This window comes from Passer montanus, unplaced genomic scaffold, assembly GCF_014805655.1.
Source record: "Passer montanus isolate IOZ18808 unplaced genomic scaffold, ASM1480565v1 scaffold121, whole genome shotgun sequence".
NCBI classification, from domain to species: Eukaryota; Metazoa; Chordata; class Aves; order Passeriformes; family Passeridae; genus Passer; species Passer montanus.
The window spans coordinates 1,452,896-1,466,673 of NW_024358834.1; the positions used below are offsets into that span (position 1 = coordinate 1,452,896).

At 39.9% G+C, this 13,778-nt stretch overlaps 1 protein-coding gene across 2 annotated transcripts; it reads left to right on the plus strand.

Moving 5' to 3' along the window:
* The first annotated feature begins 59 nt into the window (after positions 1–59).
* Positions 60–13,544, plus strand: NAE1 (NEDD8 activating enzyme E1 subunit 1). 2 transcript variants are annotated; one of them, XM_039698173.1, is made up of 20 exons: positions 60–204; positions 2,064–2,167; positions 2,255–2,315; positions 3,206–3,236; positions 3,910–3,981; positions 4,281–4,360; positions 4,912–5,021; positions 5,369–5,478; positions 6,054–6,116; positions 6,364–6,427; positions 7,495–7,586; positions 8,826–8,885; positions 8,973–9,106; positions 9,250–9,325; positions 9,581–9,620; positions 10,587–10,673; positions 11,584–11,676; positions 12,083–12,197; positions 12,273–12,322; positions 13,277–13,544. In XM_039698173.1, exons 1-20 carry the CDS (start codon positions 149–151, stop codon positions 13,384–13,386), a joined length of 1,608 nt encoding a protein of 535 aa, XP_039554107.1. In that variant the 5' UTR covers positions 60–148; the 3' UTR covers positions 13,387–13,544. The 2 variants fall into 2 exon arrangements, with proteins under 2 accessions (XP_039554107.1, XP_039554108.1); XM_039698174.1 differs by lacking the exon at positions 2,255–2,315 and having other exon boundaries at positions 190–204.
* Positions 13,545–13,778: the final 234 nt, after the last annotated feature.

Below are 13,778 nucleotides of genomic sequence, written 5' to 3' on the forward strand. Positions count from 1 at the left end.
TCCAGCAGTGCAGGCGCTGCTGTCAGCCAGGGCTGAGGGAGGCAGAGAAGCGGCCGGTCCCAGCGCACGGCCCGGGAGGGATGACACGGCTCCTCAGGGCCGGGCCGGGCAGGACCCGCCCCGCGCGTGCGCGGCGGGAGCAGCGGCCATGGCGCGGCCGGGCCGGGCCGGCCTCAAGGAGCAGCGCTACGATCGGCAGCTCAGGTACCGCGGCGGGCACGGACCGGCACCGCCCGGCACGGACCGGCTCCGGCCGCGCGGCCAGCGTGGCCGCGCTTCCCGCGGTCCGCGGCGGACACGGGTCCCCTCGGCCCCGCGCCGGGGACAGGCCCGGGGGCCGCGCCGGGCCCGGCGGAGCCGCGGGGAGCAGGAGCTATCTATGTCTGACCGCCGGGCCCCTGAGGGCTCTACCGGCACACAGACAGTAGATATGTAATAAGTTAAAAGTATACATTAAGAGGCATATATATATATATATATTTTCATAATAATCTTAAGTATATTCACAAAGGGGGATAGAGGTCCATTGATATATATATCTACATAGGTACTTAAGTATGTTTTTATATAAAATATATAAGTTATTTGTACAGTGTTGCTGTGTATCATATATAAACATGTATATTCTAAGTATTTATATTATGCATATTTCTCAGTGTATATATATGAATATATAAGGGGGGGTGTGCTGGAAGGAGGGAGCCAGGCTCTGCTCCGGGCCCGGCCATGGCCCCAGAGCCACGGGCAGGGCCTGAGCCCAGGAGCTGCCCCTGCCCAGGAGGCAGAACTGCTGCCCTGGGCAGGGCCAGCCCTGAGCAGATGGGGCAGAGGCTGTGCAGTCTCCTCCCTGGGGACATTGCAGAGCCACAGGGACACTCCGCTGTGCCCTGTGCTCTGGGATGGCCCTGCTGGAGCAGGGAGGTGGCACCAGAGCAGCCCCTGTGGGCTTCTCCAGGCTGATCCATTCTTCAGTTCTGTGAAAGGGCAGAAAAGATCTGAGTTACCAGGGAAGGGTAGTGGCACTGGAGTTAGGGGTGTCTATCTGCAGTGTGGCTGTTAAGTTTCCACAAGGAGCCGCTGGAGAGGGTCCTGTGGAGGGCACAGAGAGGATCTGGGGTCTGGAGCACCTCTGGAGAGGAGAGACTGGGAGCTGGACCTGGTTGGCCCAGAGAAGAGAAGACTGAGAGGGCACCTCATAAACGCATAGAAATAGCTCAGAAGTGGGTGTAATAGGGTGGGGCAAGACTCTTTTAGGTGATGCCCAGCAGCAGGACAAGGAGTAATTTCCATAAACTAAACCACAAACAATTTCATCCCAACATGAGGAAGAACTTGTTTTCCTGCAGGGGGCAGAGCCCTGGAGCTGATGTCCAGGGAGGCTGTGGAGTCTCCCTCTCTGGGACATTCCAAACCTACCTGGACATGCTCCTGTGTCACCTGCTCCAGGTCACTCTGCCTGGGCAGGGCTTGGACTGGGTGACCTCCAGAGGCCCCTTCCAACCCTAAAAATTCTGTGAGTTACCACCCCAATGAAATCAGCAGAACATGCAACCCAGCACTGTCCCAGGCTGATCTCAGCCTCAGTGCTGTTTTCTAGGGCTCTGAAGTACCAGACTCAGCAAGACTGATTTCTGTCTCCTATGTGTTTCAGTGTCTTGTACAAGAAATTTTTAAAAATACATATAAAATTCTATTATTTATTATAAAAGTTAGGAAAAAATAGAATGTTCAGCATTAGGACAAAATTTGGGCAAGGACTGCTTTAACCTATGCTGGTTTAAAAAAGTTAAAGTGTGTTTCAAGAGAAGGAGGTGTGTGCATACATACAGTGTAAAGTTGGAGAAAATGAAATGTCAGGAAAACAGCTCTTTGGAAAGTCTCAGAGTTTTCACAGTAAGTTTCCTTAAGGGTGTTTATTTTGGTTAGTGCTGTTTAGATCCTCAGCAGTGAATGGACAGTCAGCCCTCCATTTGTCTTTTTTTTGTTGTTGTTATTTGTTTATATTGGCTGTGCAATCTGAAATTAAATAGCTTCATTGCCTTTTGGTTTCCCTCCCAATGCAGATTGTGGGGTGACCATGGCCAAGAAGCATTGGAATCTGCCCATGTTTGCGTGATAAATGCAACAGCAACAGGAACTGAGATACTAAAAAACTTGGTGCTGCCAGGTCAGTAGATATTTCTTCTGCCTCTTCTTTGTGATCTGACAGCTTGATGATGCCAAGTTATTCATAGGAGGTTTTTTCCCCCCAAAGGTATTGGTTCGTTCACAATTGTCGATGGGAATCAAGTCTCTGGAGAAGATGTTGGAAATAAGTAGGTTTTTTACTGATTTCAGTTACAAATTGACAAGTGACAGTTTCATAGGTAGTTCCATCTCTATATTTGCTAAGCCCTGTAAGATTCTTTTAAAAGCCACTCTGTGTTTCTCCAGGTCTTCTGTGAGTTTGGAGATTGGTGACAAACAGCATGCACAGTCATTTTGATGTTAGCTGCTGCTAAATTATTTTACTTGCTGGGTTTGGACCTTACAGGTCTGTTTGCTTCACATGTCAAGTTTATAAGGACAATGCTCTACTCAGTATAAAAATATTGAAAGTTAACTTGTTTGATGTAGTCTTGAGATATGACATTGCTAGTGTTTCAGTGTAGTTCAATATATTTTCCCTAATTCCGGTGATGCAGATTACTTAATTTTCATTAGTCATTGTGCAACTGTGACTGCTAGACATTTATTAGCTTTCATAGCTTTGAAAGGCTCTGTGCAGCAGGGGAAAAGGTAAGAAAATGTTTGCAAATCCTGTAAAAATTATTTGAATACTAATTCTTGATCAGTTGTGCTACAGTGCTCACAGGGGTTATGTGAGGGGGAAGGAGGAATTTCCTCCATTATATGAGGAAATCAGTGCTAGTGAGTCTTTGATTAGCTTGGTGAGAAAGAACCTGCAGCATGATCCTGTCTTCTAGAAAAGTTTGTCATGTTCTATATTTCACATTCCTTTATTTTCACATTTATGGGAATTGAAAAGCTTTCTTAAGAAACTGTTTCTGAGGAGAATACAACAGTGGTGAGAAAAAGCAGATTTAAAGGGGAAAGTGGTTTGTTGGGCATGAGAGCAGCATATTCTGCAGAACAAACTGTAACTTCAGTGCTGTTTTTTCTTCAGAGTAAAAATTCACATGTAATTTTCTCGTCTCCTTTTCAGTTTCTTTCTACAAAAAAGCCATATTGGTCAGGTAAGGAGATAATAAATGTCAGTTTATGTGTATTGAAAGCATGGAAGTGTCGAGTATTTAAATATGGTATTATGAATAATGCTAAAAGCATATGTGTATAGGTTAAAGTCTGTTTATTCTTTAACAGAATTCCCCATGTTTATTTTTGGTTGCTCATGAGTGAGAAGATAAACTCAATTGTGGTGAGATTGAATAGAAAAAAATGAAGAGTTTATGATTCAAGTATATAAATTGAAAGTAAATGATTCAAGTATATATTCAAGTAATAAAATCTATGGAAGGATGAGGTATAAGACTATTGTGGTTGAAGGAGTAAAGCTAAGAGTAGAGAGGCAAATGGGTAAAAAATATCACAAAAACAGAGTATGAGAAGCATAGATAACTCCTGGAAATTCTGCAATGAAACTGGAAATTAGGAAACAGCTGTCTCACAAATTGTCTTTTTGAAACGGTATTACAGAAAATGCTTTCAAACAAAGTGCCTGCTATTATGGGATGTGTTTCTGCTTCAGATGAGCAAGGCTTGGAGTAGGGAGCCTTAGCTTATAAATGGCCTTTGTTGTGGGGCGTTTTCTGGGGTTGTTTTGTTGGTATTGCTCGGTTTGGCATTGTTAGCATGTGGAATTATGTAGTACTGTGTAAACTACATTTCATTTTGATTGTTCTGAAACAGAATCGTGCCCAGAGTGCCATGGAGCTCTTGCAGGAATTGAATAGTGATGTTTCTGGAAACTTTGTTGAAGAGGTTTGTCTTCCTAAATTAGTACTATGTGTGTATTATACAGTGCGATAAAAATGTGAAATAACAGCTCTGTATTGCTTTGTGATGTTGCAGTTTAAATAGATTCAGGCTAAAACAGCGTTTGAGAAAGATAAATCATTTGTATTTATTTCAAACAAAAAAACACTTTGTGTATTTCAAACACTATTTTGTAACTTTATCTTAATTTTATAACTTTCACTTAACACTTCATATGCAGCAGACTTGCTCTGTACTCAGAAATTTTCAGTGTTCCCTGACATATATTTTTTCACCCTATTTAGAGTCCAGAAAAGCTTTTAGACAACGATCCTTCCTTTTTTAATCGGTTTAACTTAGTGGTTGCAACACAACTGCCAGAAAGGTAAGAATTACCTAAGATTGAAAAGCAGGTTTATATATATATATCTATATTTGTGTGTGTGTGTCTATACGTGTGCGAGTGTGTGTGTATGTGTATATATATGTGTGTGTGCATTTATGCACAGGCACTTCCTTGCAGAAAAACTTAAGCAGAACACAACTCTGTCATTGTGAAGGAAAATTACAGCCACTGATGGCATTTTCTAGAAACCTTTTTGCTCCTCTGATGGGAATTGTCTCTGCTCAAAGTTAGGACTCTGCAACACATGGATCTAACTCTTTATTTCTCTCTCACAACTCATTGAAACTTTTTATTTGATACTTGGAGCATTTGGGAGGGTGGAATGAGACATAAGTAAGATAATGGATGAATATTTTTCCAACTCACTGTGAATTCCTGTATGAAATTGATCACCTTACATGCTTAGGATCATGATGATATTAGAGAAGTTTTCTGAGAGGTCTCATTCACAGAGTAACTGGTGCAGGAGTTAACTTTATAGCTAACTGTTGTCTTCTGTAGATCTGAAAAAAGCATGTTTTTCCTTACAGTACATTGTTGCGCCTGGCTGAAGCTCTCTGGAATTCCAACATTCCTCTGCTGGTCTGCAGGACCTATGGACTGGTTGGTTACATGAGAGTTGTGATTAAAGAACATACAGGTTAGGGGATTTGCTGAGGTAAAGACTTCTCTGAAAGGTTTAAAGCTTCAATAACTTACATCACTTTGGGGTTTTTTGTTTGTCTTTTTTCATCTTGTGACATATTTAGTATTTGTTAAGTCTTAGGTAGTTTGCATTCTTTTAGGAATGCATGGGGATTATGGACTGCAACAAATAGTAAAATTAGGGATTATCCTAACATTATGGGTCATTACACAGAACACTGTTACTACACAGAACACTTGGAGAATCAAGCACTGAAAGTAGCAGGCAATCCTGTATTTTTGTAGCTCTGTTTTGAAGGCCAGACATAAAGCTGAGAAATGAGTTGTGTCATGTTTTCACAGTTGTTGAATCTCACCCTGACAATATGTTAGAAGATCTGAGACTGGACAGACCATTTCCAGAACTGACAGAACACGTTCAGGATTATGACTTGGAGCATATGGACAAAAAGGTTGGTGTGTGGTCTGCACTGTGTTCCCTAGTACAGATGCAGATATACAGCACAGGGATCCTGTGAAAATGGCTCTTGGCAGATTACTCTGGTGCCAAGTCTCATCTGAACAGAACCAGCTCTAGAATCAGTCACGAGGAACTATTTTTGCCTCTGCCCCAAATGTTCCAGTCTATTTAAATCTTAAGCAGGTGGGGGTCTTAGGAAGCAAGGAGTATGCTTGCATAACTTGATCTTTTGTTAGATTGAATACCCCCTCACACCCTCTTTTGGAATTTGTTTTTTAATTTTTATAGTTAATCTAGTGTTGCAGAGCTTTGCACCGTGGGTGTTTGTGCATAGCATAAGTTTCACTACAGAAAAATATTGGAGAACTTGGCTCACCCTTTTTAAATAAAGTAATAATAATTTGATGTTTTCTTTTATAGTAGTTAAAGAACATTTTGGCTGAATCAAAATCTGGAACATGTTCTGTGTCTTTAAAGTAGTGGAAAGGATATTTGGAGTTTACTTTAAAATAGGTTTTCAATTTGTTTCCTATTTTTTATCTTTTCTCAACCACTGTTCAATTACAGGACCACAGCCACACCCCATGGATTGTGATTGTAGCCAAGTATCTCACAAAATGGTTCAATGAGGTATGTTGCAAAACTGTATTATTACTATTATTGGTCTGTCTTTTCTGAAGCAGTTAATCATTTTGGCAATGTGTAACATAAAAAAAAGCCAAGGTGGAATAAAAAAAAAAAGAAAAGAAGATTACTAATTGAAATACAAGTGATTGTGTGAGCAGTGACAGACTTCTGGAGTACAGAAGTCTGAACACAGTGAGCTTAGTAGTAGGCATTTTAAAGACAAAAATTTCTTTGTGTTTTTTAAATTTAGAAAAGTGAACAGTTGCCTAAGAGTTACAAAGAGAAAGAAGCCTTCAAAGAACTGATTCGGCAAGGTAATCCATGTCCCGGGGTTCCTTATTCCTGCAGGCAGAAATAGATACAAGGTGGTACCTGGAAAGTAATCCGTAGTTCTCTCAAGTTTAATTTATGAAAGATATACTGGTATATACTGTATGGTTCTTCTGCTAAATGATTGTTTTGTACAGGTGGATCTTAAGATGCCAGACTTGCTTATAAATGTTTGTTGTCAATGTTTTATCCTAAGATCCAGAGCGTGTTTTGATTTGGGTGGGAGCAAAGGCCTTAAGAGAAAATTATGTTAAAAATGTGATAAAGAGGAAAGCAGATGGCTTTTGACACTGGAATTGTTATTCTGCAAGTATTTGGTGTGTCCATTGACCCATCAGACACTTGGTAACCATTCACCTCTGCATGGCCAGGTTCTGTAGCACTGACTGCGCTGTAACCATTGTGCGAATGACTTCATTTTGCAGGGGTTTCAGTCCAATACCTTTTTAGGGTGCTAGAATTCATGTGGCATTTTTAAGATCTATATGCATTGTCTTAAATTATCGTAGAAAAACACCATTGACTGAATTTTTGGTGTTTCCTCAGTTGAAGATGGCCTGTGGGCAAGTTTGAAGAGGTCCTTATCCCCAAGCTGTGATAAGAAGCAGATCTGATCCGTAGTAGTTACCTTTGGTTATGTCAGATTTTTAGTGGAGGCCCTTTCTTGGGCTGGCTTGGTCTGTGGATGCATAAGTATTTGCCAAATTTGATCCAAAAACCCCAGCAAAACATGATGGGCATGGGAAGGAGAGTTGAATTGTTAATTTAGTGCTTATGAAACTTCATTATATCCTTCTTAGACAAATAAACCAGTGCTTTTGTGCTAAGTAATTTCTACTTAACATCACAGGAAAATGAATAAGATGCATAATTTAGATGAAGTTAGCTTTATAATTACATCTGATCTTTTCTCTTGTGATTCCTTTTTCATTTTTTTTGCTGGTAGCTGATATGCCACAAATACATCCACAGCCAGTCTGCTTTGTTGGTAAGACATAAATGATGAGATGTAATTCAAACAGTTTTGTGTTTTAATCCTTTTTTCAATAAGGTATCTTAAAGAATGAAAATGGCACCCCAGAAGATGAGGAAAACTTTGAGGAAGCTATAAAAAATGTGAATACAGCATTAAATCGTACAGAGGTAAAATAAACACGTCTGTGATAAAATTGAAGCAATTTAAACTGCCTCATTTTCTCAGAATATATTATTCAGTTTTAGGACAGAAATTCCATTTATAACATTCGTATTTAGCTAAAACAGGATTAGTACAATGTTGGAACTGAAATTGTGTAGTTAAATAGACCTAGACTAGCTGGAAATGTAGCTTACGGAAATTCTCTTACTCCCTTGCTCTTGCAAGAAATCTGCATTTCCCTCCTGCAGACTTGAATTCAGGTCTAGAATGAGTCAGCAACCAGAGTGCATCAGTGAGTTCTTGTCTGACTTCTACAATTCAGTCTGTAAAAAACTCTGAAGTGCTGTGTACAATTGCAAGGATTTAGCAGTGAGAGGTGTGGCTGATGCTGATTTAAATACACTGGTGTGAGAGAAACTGAGAGTACTTGCTGAAATTGTGCTGTATTGAAGCCAGGGGCTGTAGTAGTTACTCTCTATAGAACTGAAAGGCTGCATGGGACTCCTGATACAATAAGTTCACTTCTTTCCTCTTGAAGAAACTTACTACAAAATTCCCTTCATAAACTGGTCAAGCTTAAAAGCATTAGAAGTGATGTTTTCATTGTTTCTTAAATAATCCTGACCTCATAACTCATGGTTTAAAATTTCTTTAGTTTCTTGTCTGGGGTAAACTGCAAAGGCTGCGTGGGGCAAAAGCACATTCTGTGATTCTTCCTAGATTATGTTCTTTTGTTTTGAACTGTGCTGATCCTTGCTTGGATGGTTATGTTAAGTCTCCCAAGAAAGCAGCAGGTAAAACTTAGTGCTGTCATCCAAGCCACTACAAGACATGGCCCAGGATATTAACATTTGTTGGAGTTTACATGCCAGACTGACCTGCAGCAGTTAAGGATTCTGACTAACACACTGACTTTTGTAGCCCCCTTCCCCAGCCTTTTGGCTGCTCTGCCCCACCAGGCAGGGTGAGCAATTACTGCTCCAGTTCTTTAAATCTTCTCTATCAAAGATGGAAGTCAGATGAGATTTTGTTTGTGACATTGATCTTGCTCAGAAGCATTGCCTTGCTCTTGGGCAGGGCTGCTTTTTGAAATGTGTCTGAGCAGCACTGACTGTGTAGGATTCAGAGATTTGCTGTGAAACTCTGAGGTCACTTGGAGTTTTTTCACCTATGTAGTGAGTGATGAGATAATTCAAGAAATCAAAAGTCAAGGAATTACCAACCCAATTTATTTATTTTCATAGATTCCAAGAGGCATTGAAGAGCTTTTTAATGATGATTGCTGCCTAAAACTAACAGAGCAGGTATGAGTAGTTAAGGGTAAGACTTAAATGTAGAAAAAGCATTGTAAATAACATCTGTGTACATGACTGTCTCTTGTGCTTTTGTAGTCGTCTTCCTTCTGGATTTTGGTTCGAGCTCTAAAGGAATTTGTGGCAAATGAAGGGCAAGGAAGCTTGCCTGTCCGGGGCACCATTCCTGATATGATGGCAGACTCCAGTAAATTCATCAAATTGCAAAATGTGTAAGTAGACAACTTCTTGAGGGAGCTCACTACCATTCATGTGGCTTGTATTTTGTCTTTAGAATGTGAAAAAAAAAAAAATTGCCTTCAGTGTGGAGTTGATGGCTTTCTGCTGTCATTATTTACTTTTTCATTATTACCAGATACCGTGAAAAAGCAAAGAAGGATACTGCTGCTGTGGGGAGCCATGCTGCTAAATTGTTACAGTCCCTGGGCAAGGTGAGTGCAAACCTATGGCCATTCTTTTAATGGAATGAAGTATCTGTGAAGTATCTGCTTATTTATGAATTTAGTTTGATCATATAAAAGTAAAATGCATACAGGGATATACTCTTTACAGTTTTAAGACAGTTGTTTTGGGGTTTTTTGTACATCAGTAACTAGTTATTTCACAATAAATATATTAATATATATGTGAAAGCAGGAATTCTCTGGCCATTGTGTGTACTTGAATGAGTATATTCTCTCTTTTAGGCACCTGAGTCTATTTCAGAGAGAGAACTGAAATTGTTCTGTGAGTACACTTGGATTCTGTTCTGGGTTTATGCAAACTATCAAATAATCAAAAACTTTTGAATGACCATGAAGTTATTAAGCAGTAAGTCAATATTTGAATTTTTAAAGTAAGTACTAAGTGGTTTGCATCCCTCATTTTCAGGAGAATTAGCAGATGTTTGGCATCTCTTAGGAGTGAGTCTGTAAAGGTTGGCTTTAAAATGATGTATCTTTTCACTCCAAACAACAGAGAGCAGCTGCCCTCTGCTTGCTGTGATGAGTACCTGAGCAGTCTTACCTGTGCTGGGGTACTGGTTTCAGAGTGTGGGGTCTGCAGACTTGAGGTAGTCTGAAAAGCTGTAACTCAGCTGATGGCACTTCAGGCTGTGTGTGTCCTGGATGTGTACACATCTCCAGCAGCAGCCTGCTGAGGTTTCTCAGAGCTGGAAAGCTGTCCTGTAAGCACAGAGCCAAGAGCGTGGTGCCCTGCATTGGTAAAGCATTTGGGAACCTCCCAGTTGCTCCTTTTTCAGTGCTGGGTTGTAATTGCACCCAGCACTGGGTCGATTCACAGCAATGATACTGGAAAAGGACCTTTTCCTGCTCATGGGCTGTGAGATTGAGAACATGTGAGTCAGTGTTCGATGTAGTGGAAGATGGAAAGAACCATGTTGATTTGCAGCCTGGAAGAGGGAAACATGGTGGCTGTGACTGATGAATTGCTGTGGTGTAGCTGTTACATTAACTTGCAGATACATGGAGATTCCACATGAGCGTGAAGTATTTTCCCTAAAACTCTCCTGACCTAAAGGTAGTTAAACAGGCTTTTATTAGTGCAAGCTGAGAAGAAACAGGGAATTCAAAGTTCAATGAAATGCTGTTAAGTTGTAGCCTTTCCCATGTCATGTGGCAGTGAGACAGAGCTGTAGTGAGTGGTGGCACTGATGGGGCAATCTCTCCTTGTCCCCCTTGTCCCCGTGCCCAGGTAGCAACGCCGCCTTCCTGCGTGTGGTGCGCTGCCGCTCGCTGGCTGAGGAGCACAGCCCCAACTCCTGCTGCAGGGATGCAATCAGTAAGTACTGCTGCTTGCCACAAACCTCACTGTGTTTCCACCTTGGAATGGTTTGGTGAGGAAAAGGAAATGTAAGCTACATGTTCTGTTGCATTACGCAGTTTTATCATTTGGATGTTACAAAGTCTTCGGTGAATTAAAATAAATTCTTAGTGTAGGGAATATCTCTCTCTACTACAGTTATGGAGATTTAGGTCTAGAATGTTGAATTCAATTTGATTTAGAAATTTTAGAAATTATCTTACAGATTGATGCATGTTTCAGCTTTTGTTTTCTTGTGGATTTTACTTGTAGTACTCTATAAATAAAACTGGTTTTTTTCAAACTTCTCTTTTCTGTACCTCAGTTATTTCTGACAGAGCTGAAAAGGTGCTTTAACCTGACCAAATTAAAATAAAAATAATTATCTTGACCCCTTTCAGCTTATCTTTCTAGGATGTGAACTAACAAACTAGTTACCTGATACTGCTTTTTAATTGCCTTTTAATTTTTATTTTTTTTTGAGCCGGGCATAAGTAGCAGTTAGTATTTACAAAGACTACTGAGCTGTGTAGTAAGGGATTTAAGACCTGTTTTATAATTACAGTCATTACAGATAATACTTAAAGCATGTGTTTCAAATCCTAAAATTATAACTAAGGAATACCCATTTAAATTAAAGCAGCTGCCAGAATTGAAATGTGAGTTTCTTCACTGAATAGTTTATATTAAATACATAAAATATGGTTTGTCATAACCTTTGGAGGCAAAATTGTGTATCTGACAGCTGTTTGATTAAGGTTCTGTCACATGTTGTATTCATTGAGGTTTCTTTCTACTGCAGATTTTCCTATTTGTTTTCAGGGAATTCAAAACATTGTTTTTTTCCATTCCATCTGCGCCAGCTAACTGGTTCTCTTGCTGTTTTCAGTTTCCCATATGGATAACCCAGACAGTGAAATAGTGCTGTACTTGATGCTGAGGGCTGTCAATAGGTTTTACAAGCAGCATGGCAGATACCCAGGTATGTTAATACCAGTTAGTTCGCATCATAATAAAGAGATCCAATAGTTACAGTAGCTCAAGTTATAAACTGCAAAAATATCAGTTGTGATTTTATTTCCATAGTAATACAGCTTTGGGAATGTGAAAACTAGAAAATTTAGAAAAATTTAGAAAATTAGAATTTTTTCTCTTCAGGAACTTAAGGAATTTATCTGAATTGGTATCATTAATGGGATGTGTGGACTATGAATCAGTTCAGCTATGCAGTAATTTGCTTATCATGAGAAGCATCAACAGAATATTAAATTATTATTAGTCTAGTAGTAATAACACAGTAATTGGCTTAGAAACTTTAGGAAAACAAAACCATTAGCTTTGACTGTGATCTTACAGTTGTGTGATGAAACAGTTGATTTATTTTCCAGGTGTCTACAACTACCAGGTGGAAGATGATATTGGAAAGCTAAAATCATGCCTTACTGGTTTTCTCCAAGAACATGGGCTGTCTGTAGTGGTGAAAGATGACTATGTGCACGAGTTGTAAGTGTTGTTTTTGAGGTGTGGCTTTGTTGGTAAAACTGCCAGGCGGTTTGTGACTGTTCCTTTCCTGTGCAGTTGTCGCTACGGAGCTGCCGAGCCTCACGCTGTTGCTGCGTTCATGGGAGGTAAGGATGACACAGGGCCACACAAACAGCAGCCTGCTCAGCCACAGCTCTGCTGCCTTAATTACTCTGGACTCTCAGAGAAAAGGCTGTAGTCACAGATGGCAGTAGGGCACAGTCCTCCCCTTCGTTCTCAAGACGTGACCTCTTACAGTACATATAGAGTAATTGATTGCACCAAGGGTTCTAATCAGTAAAATAAATAAACTTCAAAAACAATCAACTCTTCAAGCTTAAAAATGTGTTAGGAAATGAAATGCTGGAAAGCGGTTTAATTTTTTTAAAAAGGAAATTGATAATTATAGTAATTTTAAAATTAGTGCAGTACATATCTTCTTTTAAGATAGCACACATATGTTAAAGATCTATGAAATATAAGTAGCCTTGGATTCTTACGTAATTCATTTGAACTGCACATGTATTTTAATGGATACCCAAAATTGATATATCAATTAACCTCTTTATTTGGCTTCATGCAGTGCTGAAGACTTTGTATTCTGCATATGTAGGAATTATTTTCTGATAAAGCAAAATTTGGTATACATAAAGGTAATTTCTGAAGAAGTTACAGAATGTTTCTTACTACAGGAAAACTCAGAGGGAGCACACTGAAGTGATGCTTCAGTTTATTTTGCAGTTAAATTTTACCTTTTTTTTTTAAATTCAGCTCCTCCGATGAGAGAGGTCGCAACTTGCATGGGTTTGTCTGCTCACCCATTTTTATTCTGCGTGTCTGTACATGGAGAGGAAGTGTATGCAAAGCTAGCTTTTGAAGTAGCAGCTTTCTGATCTTCTTTTACAGTGGGAAATACTGAAGGGCATTTTTGCCTCCTAGGAGATTTATCAGGCACTTCTGAAACAATTCCACTGTAGGGACTTCTAGATACGTAACACTTATTTTACTGTTGTTTAAATATGACCTGCTAACTGCCTTCTGTTTTTTCTTCTCTTTTGCAGGAGCTGCTGCACAGGAAGTTATCAAAGTCATTACACGGCAGTTTGTAATTTTTAATAACACCTTTATTTACAGTGGAATGTCACAGACTTCAGCGACTTTCCAGCTGTAGGATAAGCTCTTGAATTTGATGCCTCCAGGCGCTGCTGCTGCTGTATTTACAGTTTTGACAATATTTACAGTTCTGTAAATACTGTGGTGTTCTGCCACTGACTGGACTGTTATGTTCTGTATTACCTGCCAATTAAAGTTTCTTCATTTGTAATCATCTTCTTTTTGTTGTTGTTTCCTGAGGACAAATAAAATCATACTATATCCTGACAATCCTTTAAAATCTAGAAACTTTTGACTCACCTCTGAAAGAAAAAGGCAGTAGCTGTTTTTGGCAGGGTAAGTTGCATTTGCAAATTGGCTCACCTCACTGGCAGCAGAACTGCATTTTTTCTTATAGAAGTTGCTCATCAGCTTGAGTGGGGAGAAGGTGCAAAAGGATGAGAGAGGCTG